The sequence below is a fragment of the Erpetoichthys calabaricus genome, chromosome 3 (assembly GCF_900747795.2).
Source record: "Erpetoichthys calabaricus chromosome 3, fErpCal1.3, whole genome shotgun sequence".
NCBI classification, from domain to species: Eukaryota; Metazoa; Chordata; class Cladistia; order Polypteriformes; family Polypteridae; genus Erpetoichthys; species Erpetoichthys calabaricus.
In genome coordinates, this window is record NC_041396.2 from 174,545,048 (window position 1) to 174,564,827 (window position 19,780).

General features: G+C 36.1%; 1 protein-coding gene across 2 annotated transcripts in view; it reads right to left on the reverse strand.

The window, feature by feature from the left end:
* The window catches only part of ube2j1 (ubiquitin-conjugating enzyme E2, J1), a 67,943-nt gene that overhangs the window by 18,970 nt on the left and 29,193 nt on the right, over positions 1-19,780 (reverse strand). The window contains exons 3-7 of one of the 2 annotated variants that reach the window (XM_028797541.2): positions 16,168-16,299; positions 12,807-12,891; positions 8,521-8,626; positions 4,358-4,487; positions 4,066-4,191 (exon numbers count right to left, since the gene is read on the reverse strand). In XM_028797541.2, coding sequence (XP_028653374.1) covers positions 4,066-4,191; positions 4,358-4,487; positions 8,521-8,626; positions 12,807-12,891; positions 16,168-16,299 — 579 coding nt within the window. The remainder of the gene's footprint in view (positions 1-4,065; positions 4,192-4,357; positions 4,488-8,520; positions 8,627-12,806; positions 12,892-16,167; positions 16,300-19,780) is intronic. The other variant, XM_051924810.1, reaches the window with a different exon arrangement.

The window sequence follows — 19,780 nt, forward strand, 5'->3', positions numbered from 1 at the left end:
ATGAACTGCAATCCATGACAAAAAGGCTGATTATTTAGATTAATCTTTACTGGTGATGCCGTAAAGTGACCGGTTAAATATTAATTATGAAAAAATGAAAAAGTATAAGAACTGGAGGAGTGTTCCCATCCTAATATCTGCAGAAAAGGTGCTTTAGAAAACAAAAAAAGGGCCATGACATACTGTATATCCCATTATATGAGTGAGATTTAGCAACTGTTGTAATGAAAATAGTTCTAGGTGTATTGGCAACAATAATGTGGGTCTCTCTTTTGGGTTTCTACCACCACAAAGCCCAGAAATGTGAGCTGGCTTCAAAAAACCAACACAAAAAAGTCAAACCTGACTTCTTTATAGATCGGAACAGGCCTCACCCCAAACAGTGCAGCCCTAAAGTTAAAAGACAGTTTTCCAGCCTACACAGGACCAAAAATGGGGCTTAGGGTTTTAAATAACAAGAATTAAAATGTTCACAATAAGGATGACAGAGAAACAGTAAACCTTCTTTAACAGGACAAACAAAGCAAAGTTTCTTTAATAATTAAAAATTAAAGAGACTGAACAAAAACAAAGGCAAATATAGATTTTGCCTAAAAGATGAACCAAACACTTAATCAGAGAACAGTACCAAACACAAAACCAAAAGGTCAAAAGCCAGGAAATCCATGCAACACTTAAACTCCTTTTATGCAGATGGTCCAATCCCCCAGCTGCATTATGTGGTGACAACACAGAAAAAAAAACAACATAGGAAAAAACACAACAAAGAAAAATAAAATAATACAATATATAACATGAAAAATAATATTAGAAACACAACAAAAGAATAAATAAACATAAACAAAAACAAATTTGAGCCAGGACAAAATCCCTAGTTGAAACATAACATCTTGTGCGTAGCCTGCAATGTAATTACACCTCATCTAACTCTTATGACCTGCCTGCAATTCATTGCTATGGCTTGGTAAATGAAACATACTCAAAAATTCCTCATTAAGTCCCTATCCTGATCCAAGCTAAATGTATAATCAGATGGGCTAATCGCATGCTTGAAGACATTACTTAAAAATGTTCTTAAGCCTAGAGTGTCTTCAGCACTAATAAGAACAAGGCTTACAAGTAAGTATTGTGCTTATATTACAAAATATTTATAATTATTTTAAACACCACACAATCAACTGAACTAGGAATTTTAAAATGCCATTTTGGGATAAATAATCTAAATAAGCAATATTCGTAATATTTGCAATAATAACTAGAAATATAAATAGTGATTATATACATCTATGGGTTAAAATATGAATGATCTTCATCACAAAATTCATTACTTTTAATCAATAAAAGCAGAGCGATCTAAAAGCCAGGTCTGACCTTTAAACAAGTATATATTTCAAATATTAATCACATTTGAAAAAACACTAAGCAACAAGCATGAACTCGATTGGCTTCCTTAGCAGGTGGGGGCTGTCCATGAGATTAGAAAGCTGTATCATGGAGAGGCTCACTTGCTTGCAAATACATATATACTGCATATAACTGTATTATATATTGCATTTTATGTTAAGTATACTTTATTCTTTTTTTGTACTGTACTTTTGCAAGTTCGAATTTCATTCTACTATGTCCACATGATATCACTTGAGATTTCTGAGACAGAATGCAGACAAAATGAATATTAAAGACAATATAAACAAAATATGCAAACTATGATTGTCTTGTCATAATTAAAACCTGAATCTGAATTTTGGGTGCAATAATTCCATGTACTTATTTAAAGTAAACGCTGATCACAAATCCTTTCAGTGACAGTCAGAGGTAAATCTGTCTTAACTACTGTGTACCCAGTTATCTTTTGAGAGTTACATAAAAAATGTCATTCTCTACCATTATACAAGCAGCAAGGAAGCTCAGCTCAAAAAATTCTTGCCAAAACTTCCATGGGTCTATTTTACCATGAAAAAAATAACAGAATCATATTCTAGATTAAAGCTCTGTGCTGGCCACCACAAAGCTGCAATGTGTAATGTCACTTAGCAGTAAAGTGTAATGTAGCAAATGATAACTCAGACAATTTCTGTGTTATCGAAAACCTGACACTCTGCATCAGCAGTGATTTTTACATTGCAAGCAGATTCCCCCCCAAAAACAGTATCATAACTCCTGTTCTATTTTCAGCCTAGCATTTATTATTTGCTACTGATCCCATTTTCTTCCTTGATATTCTGCTGTAGCACTGGATCATATTGCTTAAATCTTAGCTATTATGGATATCTTAATCAAACTTTTACTCTAAGTGAAGAATGCACAAAAAAGGTGTTGGCATTATTAGCAGTGGCAGACACTGCATCAGAAAAAAACATCATATCATTATACAACAATAATAGTCGTAGGATTGCAAACTGTCATAGGTCACCTAAATTACAACTTTGTTTATGTGAATAAACCATGGAAACTCAGTATATTTTCACCTAGGAATGCTGTTAAAATGTGGTTGTGTTTGTCTCCCACATTTCTAAAGGCTAGGTGTTTCATTAGAATGAGTTCTTTTTATACTTTAACAAAGGTTACTGATCTCTGTATCTGTCTTCAGTGAAAAATACTATATATTAAACTGAAATGAGTATTTTTAAAAGGCTTTCAATGTAAAAAAAAAGATTAACAGTGATTGATGTAAATACTTTATTAAAGAGCAGCAAGAAGATACAGTAAGTGATGTCTGTAGGACAGAAAACAGATTAACATGGGTAAGCTTACGTTGTACTTTTTTCTGACTATAGAAATTATAGTTTCAATCATGTAATGCCTTTACTGAATTCTATTTTTACACCTAAAGTATGTAAACAGATACAGTAATCCCTCCTCCATCGCGGGGGTTGCGTTCCAGAGCCACCCGCGAAATAAGAAAATCCGCGAAGTAGAAACCATATGTTTATATGGTTATTTTTATATTGTCATGCTTGGGTCACAGATTTGCGCAGAAACACAGGAGGTTGTAGAGAGACAGGAACGTTATTCAAACACTGCAAACAAACATTTGTCTCTTTTTCAAAAGTTTAAACTGTGCTCCATGACAAGACAGAGATGACAGTTCAGTCTCACAATTAAAAGAATGCAAACATATCTTCCTCTTCAAAGGAGCAAACAAATCAATAGGGCTGTTTGGCTTGTAAGTATGCGAAGCACCGCGGCACAAAGCTGTTGAAGGCGGCAGCTCACACCCCCTCCGTCAGGAGCAGAGAGAGAGAGAGAGAGAGTTAGAGAGAGATAGAGATAGAGAGAGACAGATAAAAAAATCAATACGTGCCCTTTGAGCTTTTAAGTATGCGAAGCACCGTGCAGCATACTTAAAAGCTGCACACAGAAGGTAGCAACGTGAAGATAATCTTTCAGCATTTTTAGACGAGCGTCCGTATCGTCTAGGTGTGCGAACAGCCCCCCTGCTCACACCCCCTACGTCAGGATCACAGATAGTCAGCGCAAGAGAGAGAGAAAGAAAAGTAAGTTGGGTAGCTTCTCAGCCATCTGCCAATAGCGTCCCTTGTATGAAATCAACTGGGCAAACCAACTGAGGAAGCATGTACCAGAAATTAAAAGACCCATTGTCCGCAGAAACCTGCGAAGCAGCGAAAAATCCGCGATATATATTTAAATATGCTTACATGTAAAATCCGCGATGGAGTGAAGCCGCGAAAGGCGAAGCGCGATATAGCGAGGGATTACTGTACTGTGTTTTGCTATTTGACATTGAAACGGACAATGATGAGGATGATGATATTGATGAAAATGGTGGAATTTCTCAGATATATTTGATTAACATAATTAAGGTAGTTAATATAAAGAAAAGTACAGGTTATTCCCAAGCTGGGTGAAAAATTCCATCACGATGGGTCTCTAATGTTGTTTTCAGTAAGGGAAACACCTTTAATTAAGTCCTTTCACAGATACGCAATGATGTAGCGCTTCACTAATTCTAGATATTTAATGTGTTGGGAAATTAAAAATTAAGATTTGGAAACACTCCTCCAAGCAAGAAAAATGAGGTTTGTCTCAATTAAATTTTCTTACCTGTTCTGAAACAGACATTGCTGCCTGGTTTTCTGTTGTAGGTGGTGTCTCTCCTGTGGAGTCTGGACTTGCTATAGTTGGCAACACCTGCATTTCGTTAGATTTACTGGAGGTACTGGACTCTGCCTTTCAAATCAAAACATTTTTTTTTATTTTAATAAAAGTTTTCTGCATAGTCTCTGCATCAATACAAATGGCTACTGATTGACACTAATGTAATGAAATGTTAAATGCACGTTTTATATTAGTACAACAAGTGGTGTAACAAAATGAAAACATGCTAAATTTGTACCTTGAAGCTGATCTGTTTTGCCAACTCCTTGTCTTTCCTGTCATATTCACTGGGGAGACTGTTTGAGGTTAGTGGAAGCAAGGCAGCCTTCATAGGGATACCACATGACTCACAGCAATAGTCTTGGGATCTGAAAGATCAGAGATTCATTTACCAATAGATGTACAAGTAGAGTCTCCAATGAACAGTAGCAAAGTGCTTTGGTGTCTGAACAAAGGTACTGAATCAATCTCATATAACTAATATATTACTAGTATAATGAAAAAATGCAGTAAGAATGCACACTGCTTGCTAGAAAAGACAAAGACAAACTTTGCATAGGTGTTTTATCCAAAAGTGGGAAAAATAAAAGTTTCTTAAAAGAAACCTAACAAGTCCAAAGGATGAATACACATTTTTGTATACTTCTGTTAAATCCTCAGATAACTTAAAAGAAACTGGCAGATGGCTGCTCCTTTAATTCTTTTCCTAATCTAATTATACTCTAATAGTTTCAACAATTCATTCTGCATGCATCCCAAGGATGCAATATGGCTGCTCTTTTTGTCACTGGCAATAGTTGACTGTCTGTAAAATATTTGTATTGAAAAACCAAATTAGAATACTGGTTTAAAACTGAAGGGATGGCATGTTGAAATAAGAGCTCTAGTTTCCCATTTTGGACATAAACCATAGTTATCTATGCTATTTATTCATACCATTTTTTTTAACTCATCTTAATCAGAGGTACTACCAGTTCTTAAACAAAATAAGCAGTCCAAAAGTACAGAACACTGTTTGTGGCAAAAATGAAATAAAATGGCAATTATGAAAAAATGAAATAATCACATACAAAAGTTAATTTATATAAATTTTATACAAATAGTGCTCCATTTTTGAAAGGACGAAAACCATTTCTTAAAAAAGTCCACGGTTAACTCCATTAAAAACACCATATGAGTGATAATATTACTCTTACATAATTAAGTCAGAATGAGTATCTGAGAACATGAATGCCATTGGATGGAAAAATAAGTGCAAAATGGAAAAGACGTTTGCACTTTGACTAGAACAATAACCTGAAAAACACGTTTATATCTGTATTTTTATATCCAATCCATCATATTTTTATTTCAGAAGGAATGTATCACTGAAGGACGACAGTAAAATGATTTTCACTAAGACAATCAACAATATAGTAACATTCTAAAAATGCATCAATACTGATTTAAAAGGAATAACTTACTGTATCCATGGAATAGTAAAATTTAAAAAAAAAATGATAAAAAGATGATATGTTACCTGGGTTGGCACAACTAGCTACTCACTGAAAGAGTCTTTTGTTTTTGCTAGTCACCAGAATAGGCATTACCATTCTGCAACTGACAAGTGTAAGTTGTGCATAATAGGGAATGCTTTTGAGTTGCCTCTGAACCCTAACAACATTAAAAACGATACATCAGTATAACAAAGGACTGTTTGTTATGCAAAAAACAAGCACGCATAAAAGGAATATCATAAGGAGTGACACACTATACTAAATAAACAAGGAAAATAATGATTTATTTTGATAGTTAGTTATCTATCTATTCCTCATTTTGGTCTGACAACAATGCATTTGAACCCCGATCTAAAATGGGGTGATCAGTGCGCTTAATTTACCAGAGTAAACAGACCTATTTTCTTTTACTCCTACAAATTGAGCCCTTGCCTCCGACACCACTCCCTACCCCAAAATTACTTGAACTGCAGCAGGTAAATATCATAACCCTCAACCCATAAGCACTTCTGGATCAAAATGGAAATTGGCAAGATGATTCAGAATGCATTAGCACATCTGGTATTCAACCAGACGAGGAAGGCATATGTCACTCCTCTTTTCAGATAACTACATTGGCTTGCTGTAGCAGCACCTATTAAGTTCAAATCCTTGATGCTTGTCTACAGAGTAATCAGTCAGTCAGCACATATACAGTACAGTATATTTATAGGTACACAACGAGGGGTCCCCCTTGTTCTCCAGAGAATGTGCTCCTTCAGTTAAATAAATAAACAAACAAACAAATAGATAAATAAATAAATAAATAACATGGACTTTGTGGAGTGAGCGCCACTTGAATTACATAAAAATGTGTGTCTGGAGCACGTGCCCTTTAACTATCGGAAACAGTGCACCTCGGGTGACGATGCCTAATAGTTTAACCAGCTCTCTCTGAATGCCATCTGTTCTTTTGTCAGTCACCATTTTTTACTTTCTCATATACACAGTATACAGAAAGTATAGGAATCGTGAAAAAATTCGACCTCAAGATTTTGATGAATCTTGACATTTTAGATCTTCCAGAATTTGAAAATACCATTTTTGAAATTATGTCTGTCTGTGTGTGTGTAAACACGATAAATCAAAAACGTTTTGACCTAGGTCAATGAGATTTTGTACACCTGCTTTATGTTAAAAATAAGGAAACCAATTTTGTAACATATTTCAGATTTTTTTCAAGTAAACAAAGGCTATAAATAAAGAATTATGATTCAAATTTTGTGAAGATATTAGAAATGACTAAAAATAAGTAGATATGAAAAGCAAGACAAAGATGATTCCTCAATCTGATCAATGTGTTGAGCAAAGTCAAACTATACCTTGAGAAATCCGAAAATAAGTGAGATTCTTCAGGTGACAAACCTCCAGAGCTTTTAAGTATAGCTGAAGTCAAACTTGATTGACAATTATCCTTCCCCTAGATACGCCCACAATGCTTCTGATCTGCAGTAATCTTTCTTGAGATCCACTCCGCTTTAACAGTGTGACAACGGTCGAGTAAATCATGTAACATAAATGTCCAATCTAATTTTCTCTTCAGTGGCACTACTGAATTGCAATTTTTGGTCTAAGTACAAAAGAAACACATGCATTTTGCTACTTTCTTATGAAAAATGACTATGTAGTAATGAATTTTGAAGATAAAACAAAATTTGCTAAACTGTGGTTTTTTTAACATTAGCTCTATAGGAAATTGGCTGGGACCAAAGAACAAATTCATTAAAATGAGGATGTCATTAAAACTGAGTTTGTTCTATTTGAATTTGACCTGTGTGTGCACATGTGTAGACACCTGTGAGGTCCTGTGCTCCTTCTTGCCCACTTAGTTGTGCTAATGAACAGCATTTGGTTATGCAGCCTCTGTGTGACATCAAATGTCAATCCAGACTCTTTTCATTTGAAGCTCCTAAGTGGTGGAACGAGCTGTCCACCTGAATTTGAAATCTTCTGACTATTTCAATGTGTTTAAGAAGCATTTGAAGACTCATTTGGTTAATTTATGTCTAACTGATGCTGGCTGTTAGGTTTTGTAACCAAGGAAGGTTAACTAGCTTTTCACTTGTGTTGAACAATTTTGTAAACTTGTCCCCCAGACTCATGTTTACTTAATTTATGTTGAGTCACTTAATTATGCAAGTCACTTTTAATAAAAGCGACTGCTAAGCAAGTAAATGTAAATCACTTGCAGAGGTGGGTCTGGCTATGTAAAACTCCATAATTGCAGAGCTCCCCCTGGTAGCCCTATGCATCCCTAAAATCTTATTAGTCCTTTTATTCTAAAAGGTCCATTCAACCCTTTAAGATCCTAAATAACACCCCGCTGCTATCTGAATTACCTAAAGTCTACCTAAATTCCTGGGGAATGAACAATACCAGGACAAGTGTTTACCACCCATGACCATAAAATTGGTTTGGTAAATGGACAGATGAATGAAGATGTGCCTCTTGTGGTGAACCATTAGTTGTTCAGATGTTAAAGCTCTAATTATAGGCTTGCTTAGGCTAATGTTAAATTTTTCTTACATATAAAAACTCGTATGTTTATTAAAATTATAATGATTATATGCATGTTTATGATTCTTTGTAAGAAATAAAAAATAATTTCTGTTATAAATCCTGTTGACCATGCTGTTATTAGATGGATAGTTCTTCCTGATTACTCTCTCTTATATTTCTGATACATTTTGAAAATGTATCTGCAGAGAGATATGCATGGCAGTAAACAATTTCTAAACATCTCACAAACAAAAAACACAATGCATGTCTACATGCTTTGACAGAATCATGTGGAAATGAATAAGATGTTAATTGTGAATGCAGATGGAAAAGCTACTATTGTTTCAGACCTTTTGGCTGATCTTACTTTTTGGCAAGCATTTTCCTTTCTTCTGGAGTGTAATCAAGAGATCCTATTGCCCCTTCTCCTCTGGTTGGCATGAATCCGATTATAGCTATTAGTGCTGTCCTTACTGAAATGGAGGGAAAAAAATTATATTACAAAACACATGAAACAGCAACCCATACCATTATGTAACTTACTGTAAAGGCCTGATTTTGCATAAAGCTTTTCTATAAAATTTGCAGAACAGACTTTTCTGCTGTTCACTCACTAAAAGCATGAATCAGATCGAGGAATGTTAGTACTGAATCAGAAATGCAACAAAATGAAAACAAATAAAAGATAATGAATCTTAAAACTGAGCCAATGAGCTAATAAAAACACAATGAAATACATTATGTAGCTAAAGGATCAAAATATTAGAAAACAAAACCTTAATTGCTAAATAAATAACTATGTGTACTATTATTATGTACTCATAATGACTACAGACCAGCGGCCCTAATCATAAAGGTGTTCGAGGGGCTGGTCCTGGACTATAGGAGTCATCTTGTGAAAGAATGCCTATTCTCACTGCAGTTTGCCTACCAGACAAATATTTGAGTGGAAGATGTAGTTTGTTTATCTATCTGTTTCATAAGGCTTATTCCCATTTGGAGAGAGCTTACAAACATGAAGGCTAATATTCTTGATTTTTCCAGCCATCCCTGTAAAGGAGTAAGCTCAGGGATATGGAGGTGGATGAGCCTAATGAGTAATGGACTTTCTGTTGAGCAGAGTGCAGTTTGTGAGGTATCTGTGATGTAGATGTGAGCAACACAAGGAACAACCCTGTCACCTTTATACACTTTCCACTATAAACATAACACCAGGTTATGTCTCTTGCAGAAATTCTCTAATGATTCTGCACTGATAAGATATATTGATAAGGGGGATGAAACAGAGTATAGGAACAAAAAGAATTGTCTGCAACTCAACATTAACATACCAAGGAATTGGTTAATGATTTTCACTGCACCAAACAGCCTCTACACCCAGTCACTATTCAGAGAGTTGATAAGAAGGTGGAGCACTGGCTAGTCTTGACTGGTCCAGTAACATAGAGGAACTGTATAAGAAAGGAGAGAGCCGACTCATTTTTTCTTGGGCACAACATTTCTTTAATGTGTGTAATATGTTCTATAACTGTGACAGCCAGTGAGATTTTCTACACTGTAGTTTGCTCAGCTGGCAACATTACTTCAAGACAGGCCCACTGAATCAAGAAGATGATTAAGAAGGCCAGCTCAGTTATGGGACACACTCTCAATCTGCTGGAGGTAGTACTGGAAGACAGAATGAAGATAGAACTGTTTGCCATTATGAACAATCTAAACTAACAGATTCTATGAATGGAAGGCTTATTGCTGTTATTGAAAAGAAGGGTGGCTATATTGGTCACTGATTTTTTTTTTTCATGCCAGAAATGTTTATTTGGAAATTATGTGTTGTTGGTTTATTATTCTCACTTTAACAGATGAAAATAAACAAGGGAGATCGGGAAAATGTAAGTTTCTGATTTAGTTGCATAATAATTCTGCACACTACTAATAGTTGCCTAATAATTGTGTACACACGTGTACTTCCCTAATAATGTTCACAGCCACATTTCCTTTGCATAACATTCAGGTTTCAGGTTTATTAACATTTTGGATTGACTGATGGCACTGTATTTGTTTCATATTAAAATGAATCCCAAAAATACAATTTTCCTAATAATTGTGCACACAGTGTATAAGGAAGGCATGCCTTTCCAGCTATTTAATGCTTAGTTTGCTAAACAATCCTGGAACTTTTATTCAGACAAAACAAAAATTGAGCTTTTGGGCAACAAATACTGACGGAGGGTTTGACATAAAAAGAAAGAAGGGTATACTGAACATCCCCTACTGTCAACTATGGAGGATGTTCTGTGATATTGTGGGGCTGTTTTTCCTTTAAAGGTCCTGGGATCCTTGTTAGGGAACATGGTACCATGGTACCATAGACTCAGGCACCTGACTTAAACCCTAATGAAAACCTTTAGGGTGAGTTGAAAAGGAGACTGCACAAGAAAGAACCTAGAACCCTAAATGGTCTGGAAAGATTCTAGAAAGAGGAATGGTCTCAGATTCCCTGCTCCATATTCTCTGAACTTTTAAGCTGTATAGGAGAAGCTCCAATGATGTCAAATGGAGGTTGCACAAATTATTAAATGCTAGGGTGCCAGTTATCATGGTACATAATTACTTCTTGAGGATTTTTTTTCTCAGAATAAATTTACTTTATAGTTGAAGATTTGATTTCTGGATTTTTTTCCCAGAGAGAGATTAAGGTAATTCACCAAAAGATTAATTTTATAACTTTTTTTCCTCATCTTTACCACGAGTGCCAATAATTGTGAAAGGGACTTTAGATGATAGTTCTGGGAAAACAGGAAAATTGGATGCACACATAGAGCATCCATCCATCCATTTTCCAACCTGCTGAATCCGAACACAGGGTCACGGGGGTCTGCTGGAGCCAATCCCAGCCAACACAGGGCACAAGGCAGGAACCAATCCTGGGCAGGGTGCCAACCCACCGCAGGACACGCACAAACACACCCACACACCAAGCACACACTAGGGCCAATTTAGAATTGCCAATCCACCTAACCTGCATGTCTTTGGACTGTGGGAGGAAACCGGAGCGCCCGGAGGAAACCCATGCAGACACAGGGAGAACATGCAACCTCCACGCAGGGAGGACCCGGGTCTCCTAACTGCAAGGCAGCAGTGCTACCCACTGCGCCACCGTGCCGCCCCACATAGAGCAAATTATGCTAAAAGGATAGAGAAGAAAAGAAACAACAATAAAATTAACCTTTTATCCTTTTCAAACCATCTGTAAGATATCATCATAGGAAAGAATTCATGTCACTACCAGACTAAAATATTGTACTTCAAGATACAAGCATCATCAAACTCAGACTCAAAATAAACTTCTACAGTGCATAAAGTAGTCATCTTCTTGTTCTTGTTGAATTCATATTACACTTTTAGTGCAGGACTGACCACAATTTGCTCCTTTTTTGCTTTGGAACAGCAATAACTTTTGTATCCCCCATGGAATTTAGCACATTTCCACAATGAATGCAATTAAATTATTACAACATTCACGGTCTAGTAAGTTAACACAAAAGCAGAACTAACATAGCATAAATATGGCAATGTAAAGTTACCTGGATTTTATTAATCCATTATAAGTATACAATAAAAACATGTTCTAACAAATGTAGACATGATCATTATACTGATTCTCGCTAAGTCCAGAAACAACGTGCAAGGTGTAATTTTCATACTTGCCCAACCTTTCAACAAATGATTTGTCTCAGGTTCTCTGTGTCAATAACAGAAATATTTTTGTCTCATCACAATAATGCGTTGTAGATTACTCCACTACCTAGTTGTTCTAAGTCAGTGTTTCCCAACCTCAGTCCTGGGGACACATTGCGGCTGCAGGTTTTTGTTCCAACCAGATTCCTAATCAGTGACAACACCTGATAACACACTGATCTCATTTAATTAGCTGGTATTTTTTTTTCCTTTTATTCGACATTCAGAAACGCACAGCAGCATTATTTTTTCATTTATAAAGACATTTAGAAACATTTCTGCTTTTGCTATAGATTTAAATGCTTAACTCTCTTTTGTTGACTTCATTATATTTTGCCCTTTCTCTATGCAGTTTTTCCCCTTTGTTGTATCTTATTAATGACAATTAAAAATGAGCAGAGCAGACACGCAGGCAAACAACACTGAATAATCAAAGGCTGCAACTACTTTAGCATCAGACCCACTAATTAGTAAATAATGGATTCCCATATAACTGCTTGGTACATTTTAATATATATATATATTTTTTTTTACCAAACTTAGTTTATAATTTCTATATTGTTCTGTAAACACAGAACTTGGGAAATAACAAATCACTTAATTAGCCCAGGAGTCCAATTAAAAACAGAAGCTGGTTGTATCAAAAACCTGCAGCCACAGTGTGCCCCCAGGACCAAGGTTGGGAAACACTGCTCTAAGCAACAATAAAGCTGAAGAAAGTGTGATTTACAACAAAGATAGCTGTACTGACACATTCTGTATGTCTACTGAAGGCAACAAAAATTTTGGGCAACATTTACTAGTCCAGAAATGACTGAGATTCTAAAACATTTCTAGTGTACTTACAAATGAAAATCATCTTTCATTTTTATGTAACCAACTATCTGAATATCTAGATGCATATACTGTACATACTACTCCAAGAAGGCTGCCAGGTTTCAGGGTGATGTCCAGAGATGCTTAGGCAGATTTTTTTTCCAACTTCAAACCGTCCATTTGGCTGAAAAGAATAACAACCAACATTAAAGAACATTGCTTTAAGATGAAGTAAAATTAATACTACCAAAATAGTCTGTTAATACACAACAACATTTTCAGCCAGGAATCAGAACCTATTAGTGTTTGACCTGAACATGAACTAGAATAACTCAGCCATAACTCTGCCTGAAAAGCAAAAGAGCAAAATGCTGTAGGTTTGCTCCAATGAAGCTCTAGTGTTTCCTTTCTATTGTATGCTGAAGAAGAAAAAAAATTGCATAGTACGTTTTGACAGAGTGTTCTTTTCAAACTAACCATAGTCAGACAATAGAAGGCTATTGTATTCTTTCATGGAGTCTTGAACTTCACTTTTTCAGTATTTGGACAAAGTATTATTAAGGGTTAGTTTTCCTGTCACAGCTTGTATTTTATGTCTCTTACAAGATCCACCCCCTCTATGTACAAGATTTAATTTATTCCGGTTGCTTGTAAAAACACAAAACAGAAAATCTTCCCCTCAAAGATTTTTTACAAGAGAAAAACATTTTATTAAATAAATGCATTTCTTACCTTATTGTTAACTCTTTATGAATTATTTCATATATACATATACAGTGGTGTGAAAAACTATTTGCCCCCTTCCTGATTTCTTATTCTTTTGCATGTTTGTCACACAAAATGTTTCTGATCATCAAACACATTTAACCATTAGTCAAATATAACACAAGTAAACACAAAATGCAGTTTTTAAATGATGGTATTTATTATTTAGGGAGAAAAAAAATCCAAACCTACATGGCCCTGTGTGAAAAAGTAATTGCCCCCTTGTTAAAAAATAACCTAACTGTGGTGTATCACACCTGAGTTCAATTTCCGTAGCCACCCCCAGGCCTGATTACTGCCACACCTGTTTCAATCAAGAAATCACTTAAATAGGAGCTGCCTGACACAGAGAAGTAGACCAAAAGCACCTCAAAAGCTAGACATCATGCCAAGATCCAAAGAAATTCAGGAACAAATGAGAACAGAAGTAATTGAGATCTATCAGTCTGGTAAAGGTTATAAAGCCATTTCTAAAGCTTTGGGACTCCAGCGAACCACAGTGAGAGCCATTATCCACAAATGGCAAAAACATGGAACAGTGGTGAACCTTCCCAGGAGTGGCCGGCCGACCAAAATTACCCCAAGAGCGCAGAGACGACTCAACCGAGCGGTCACAAAAGACCCCAGGACAACGTCTAAAGAACTGCAGGCCTCACTTGCCTCAATTAAGGTCAGTGTTCACGACTCCACCATAAGAAAGAGACTGGGCAAAAAACGGCCTGCATGGCAGATTTCCAAGACGCAAACCACTGTTAAGCAAAAAGAACATTAGGGCTCGTCTCAATTTTGCTAAGAAACATCTCAATGATTGCCAAGACTTTTGGGAAAATACCTTGTGGACTGATGAGTCAAAAGTTCAACTTTTGGAAGGCAAATGTCCCGTTACATCTGGCGTAAAAGGAACACAGCATTTCAGAAAAAGAACATCATACCAACAGTAAAATATGGTGGTGGTAGTGTGATGGTCTGGGGTTGTTTTGCTGCTTCAGGACCTGGAAGGCTTGCTGTGATAGATGGAACCATGAATTCTACTGTCTACCAAAAAATCCTGAAGGAGAATGTCCGGCCATCTGTTCGTCAACTCAAGCTGAAGCGATCTTGGGTGCTGCAACAGGACAATGACCCAAAACACACCAGCAAATCCACCTCTGAATGGCTGAAGAAAAACAAAATGAAGACTTTGGAGTGGCCTAGTCAAAGTCCTGACCTGAATCCAATTGAGATGCTATGGCATGACCTTAAAAGGCGGTTCATGCTAGAAAACCCTCAAATAAAGCTGAATTACAACAATTTTGCAAAGATGAGTGGGCCAAAATTCCTCCAGAGCGCTGTAAAAGACTCATTGCAAGTTATCGCAAACGCTTGATTGCAGTTATTGCTGCTAAGGGTGGCCCAACCAGTTATTAGGTTCAGGGGGCAATTACTTTTTCACACAGGGCCATGTAGGTTTGGATTTTTTTTTCTCCCTAAATAATAAAAACCACCATTTACAAACTGCATTTTGTGTTTACTTGTGTTATATTTGACTAATGGTTAAATGTGTTTGATGATCAGAAACATTTTGTGTGACAAATATGCAAAAGAATAAGAAATCAGGAAGGGGGCAAATAGTTTTTCACACCACTGTACATATATACATACATATACACATACATATATTTACATATATATATTTCTTTAAAACAATTCTATTGAACACCAATAAAAAGTGGCTGTGGTAATGGCAGTATAGAGATGCAGATTATAAATTACCCTTCCATCTAGTAACAAACCCTCTTAATCCAGTTTAAGGTCAAGCCCTGTCTTGTTCAGCGCTGGGTACAAGGCAGAAACCAACCCTGGATAGGATGCCAGTTGATAGAAAACTAGAGTACCCACAGAAAACCCAAACAGACATGCAAAAAATTAACCTACCTTAGAATTCAAACTTATTTTCTTGTAGCATTGCTAATCACTACATCACTATGAATGGTGCTTCTTTAAATAAAGACTAATTGGTGTGTCAATGACTTCTCTCTATGGCTTACAGTAAGGCTGTACACCTCAAAAATGGAAAGAGTGAGTAAAAATTAAAACAATTAGCCTTTTCAAAATCTACTGTACGATTTAAGTGTTTAATGGCTAAAGACCAACTGTATATGTAGTAGCTAGATATGAAATTGATGACCATTTCCCCTTTTTAATTCATTATGTGACTAATTTGGCAAGCATTTGGCAACTATGCATCTGTGATCATGGTTAATGGTTACGCAGGGGCTCTGTCAAGCTTCTAATAATATAATTCTGCATATTTTAAACTGACCTGAAATACATATTTCCTTAATCCTTAACAAAACTGTTTTTAGTGCAGTAAATATTTACACAGCTCAGTTTTATCTCAAAAAGGTAAATATACATTCAGTGCTCCAGAGATTTTTCCCATCATCATCACTGAGCCTTTAGAAATTTTTCTGCAGAATACTGACATTTTTCCAATTTAGTTAATCGTCTAACCTTAGTGAACCCAGAAAAAGGTAATTAAACAAGCAGAGACATAGAATTATTAAAATAATCCTTAGTTCAGGACAAACAATGTGAATTTCTCCTTGGGATTAATAAAGGATCTATCTATCTAACAAATATAGCTTACAGGTATGAGAGCTCAACAGGTTTAGACATTCTGAGAAAACGCTGAATAAAAGATTAAAAGTCTTACTGTGAGCAGAATAATACTGGGAGGTTTCATCGGGTACTCTGGAGGCAAGACTATTCTCCCATGATAAATGCCACCATCAAAATCTGAATCTGGAGGACCTCTGACTGTAAAGTGCCATTCAAAGAGATTATCCTGTAAACAGAAGACCTTTAAAATCAGAACATTAAAAAGTCTTTGAAATTTATTCAACAGACTTTTCATTTTGGATGGTTCTTCAGGACACAATTAAGTCACACAGCATTTCATGCACGACAGCGTGTTAATGTTTTAAACTTTGAATTCCTTTAAGTCTTTCAGCAAAGCCAAGGATAAAAGCTGAATTTAACTCAAAAGGAGCTCATTCATCATATGAAACGCAGACACAAAATTATGATTAAAAGTGGTAAGTACATGCAAAGCTTGGTACTTTTTTATAATCTTAAAAATGACCAAATGGAAAATAAGGTGATCCACTGTTTGACACAGTAATAATACTGCACACAAAAAGAAATGTCTCTCTCAAATTAAAAAGGAAATTTAAAAGCACTCTCCACAAACTGCCTAAATGTATACTTATAAAGCTCAGTTTCACCCAGAAAACTAGAATGCAACACAGTAATTACAAGCAGTATAGTTTTGATGGAGAAACACAAGGTCACAAAATGACATACATCTGAAGTACACCATACAATAAAGCTACTGCAAACAATATATACAAAAATATTATGGCTACAAACATACACATAAACATACAATAAACAGACAGACACAGACCTGTTGTTCTATTACATTAATAGACATTTTTTAAAATGCATCCTTTACTTGTGGTTATCTCTGCCAAAAAAAAAAATCTTACACCTTCCATCGTCATTTATATTTTTAAGCCAGTCCAAGAACCTCTGGTAACCTTTTCCTCAGGCAGAACCTTACATTTTTGAAGATGCCTAATCGACTTTCTTAAAGGCTACACTCATAAATGTAGTCTGTTTACTCGGGTGGTAAAAGAATTTATATTAAAATGAAGTTCTATCTATCTATTTATCTATCTATAGAAAAGAAGTTTGTTTCACACGCATCTGGCAGACTGTAAATGTAGCATCACATTCATCTCAGTAGTTCCATAAATACTTTTTTTACAGTACAATGCAAACAAAACTTGAACTTTTTTTTTATAACTTTGGCTATGTCAAAAGAAACAGAGACAGCAGTACGCTAAGCTACACTTTTTCCATCAACACAGATACATTTGCCTATCATTAGGGAGGCTTGATTTTGTTTACAGTTTATTAACAGGTTCTTCCTTCACTTTATCCACTAGGAAATACCTTCTTTGCAGATATATTAACTCACCTTTAAACAAATTTCATGTACCTGGGGTACTTGTAAATCTTGTTTAAGGAGAGAGAGTGTGTTTATGTGCATAAAGTGTACACAACATGACATGGATACAGAATCTACAAAACTGAATGTGTTAAAACATAGCGTAAGAGGCGGCTGGCATTCTTTCCCAGCCGGGACACCTCCTGAGTGGAATATAGGGGAGGTAGCTTATGAAGAACACTGCCTCCCCCAAACTGTTAGTTGGAAGCCTCCCTGGGTTGCCATGACTCCACAGATTCCAGCAGGGCATATTGGGAGTTGGAATTCGCTATAGCCCTGTTGGATTCCATAGGGACAGCCAGGGAGTACAGCAGGGATTGTTGAACCCTTGTGTGTAGGATTCCAACCTTAACCGGAAAGTAGTCCCGGGTTATGAGGACGCAACACCAGAAGTACTACTGAGATGCAGAATATAAGGAGCAGCCTCACCTCATTTGGTGGCCAGAATCAGGAGCAAGGACAAAGCTCGCCTAAGAGGTGTGGAGAAGGAAGGAGGCTGCAAGAGTCTAAAGGAAAGGGACAGTGTTCATTATAGAGCTTGTGACTGTTGGTATCAGTCCTTGGAGAATGCTCTGGGTCTGGGTTCTTTTCCCTGAATAACGGGCTTTTTGTTGGATGGAACTGGTGTCTCTTCCTGTTTGTGGCAGGTACACCCTGTGTCTTCACAGTAGGCATTTGAACTAAATCTGTCTCAGTCATATATATTTATATATAGATGTCTGATAACAGCACTTCTCTCTATATCAACTTGGGTTTTTGTCTGGGTACTTCAGTTTACCTCCTATGTGCCAAACCATGTGTGGTAGGTTAACTAGCAACTTGAGACTGTGACTAAAATCCTCTGTGTGTGTGTGTGTGTGTGTGTGTGTGTGTGTGTGTGTGTGTGTGTGTGTGTGTGAATGGTCCCTGAAATGGATATACTGTATTTTTCATTACTGAAAATAAGCTTATTAGGATGCTAGTTCACTATTTCACCTACAGCAGGATCCTACTGACAATATAATTGAGCACTATAAGTGGTGGTTACCTACAGCTGTATAAGTCAGTTATTATATTATAGAACTGCTTTATCCATACGACCCTTTTGTGTAAATATTCTTCAGCAGTTAATTGAATACTACCTTTAGGCCACATCCAAAGAGGACAGGGAACCTGAGGAAAAATGGATACAAAAATCATTCTACAAGGCTAAGCTATCACCTGTGGAGAGTTTTTAAGTAATCCAGGTATACACATTACATATTTTCAACATACTATTGTATGGTATGTGGTCGGACTCTTAAGGTTTTTTTTCAGGCAACCATAACCAATGGCTTCCTTTTTAAGTGCTTAAATGAATTTGATTGATCTTGCTTTAGTTCTACAACCCTCAATTAGTAAGCAGTGTTGTACATGCCGGTTTTTGGGGGTCGGAGGGGTGGTCATTAAGAAAAGAAAACCAACAACAACATAACACACAAATATAGATGGACTAGAAGTGAACATTGATGAGAACTTTGCCTAAGCCAAGAGCCAGGTTAAGTATTGATAAGCTAGATACAATATGTAGTGAACTGTTACCACATCTTTGTAACTTAGCTGTAGATCTTGACAGAATGACCTAGATTTAACTCCTTACTACTGTTGCCAAGGGAACTGTGCAAAATATTGTTGATGCAAACACTAAAGAGGAAAACGTGATAAAAGGTCACAAATATGAACTCATGTTTCAGTTTGAAAAACATTTTTGTTTTTTTATCCTAAGCATAAACCTCACAGTTTGCAATAAGGCAAAAACACACCATTGTGACCCAAAAAAAAAAAAGAAGCAAATTACATTTTTGTTCATACTACTAAAACCTTTTTTTAATAAAACTGGAGACAGGTTTGATGGTTCATTGTCAAATATTTTAACAACTTAAACAATTTGTTTGCCTCTGCTCATTCCAACACTTTGATCTTTTGAAACGTGTTCTGGCCTTTAAAAGTCCTGATGTTATTGATGTGCTTGAGAAAGTGATTTAATGTCAAAACTACATCAGTAAACAGAAGACAGAATAGACTCTTACTACAAATGTTTACTCATTCTTTACCAATTCTGTTCCATTTCATCCTAAACTAACTTGCAGAAATATCTTCATTAATGCACACTCCTGATGTTTTTTTTTCCTGTGATCTATTTCTTAACAACAACTGTTAAGACTGAGCAGAATAGTTACCATGGCCTAGTTATACCATATACTAACATAGCTCTTCTTGACCAAATATGTACATG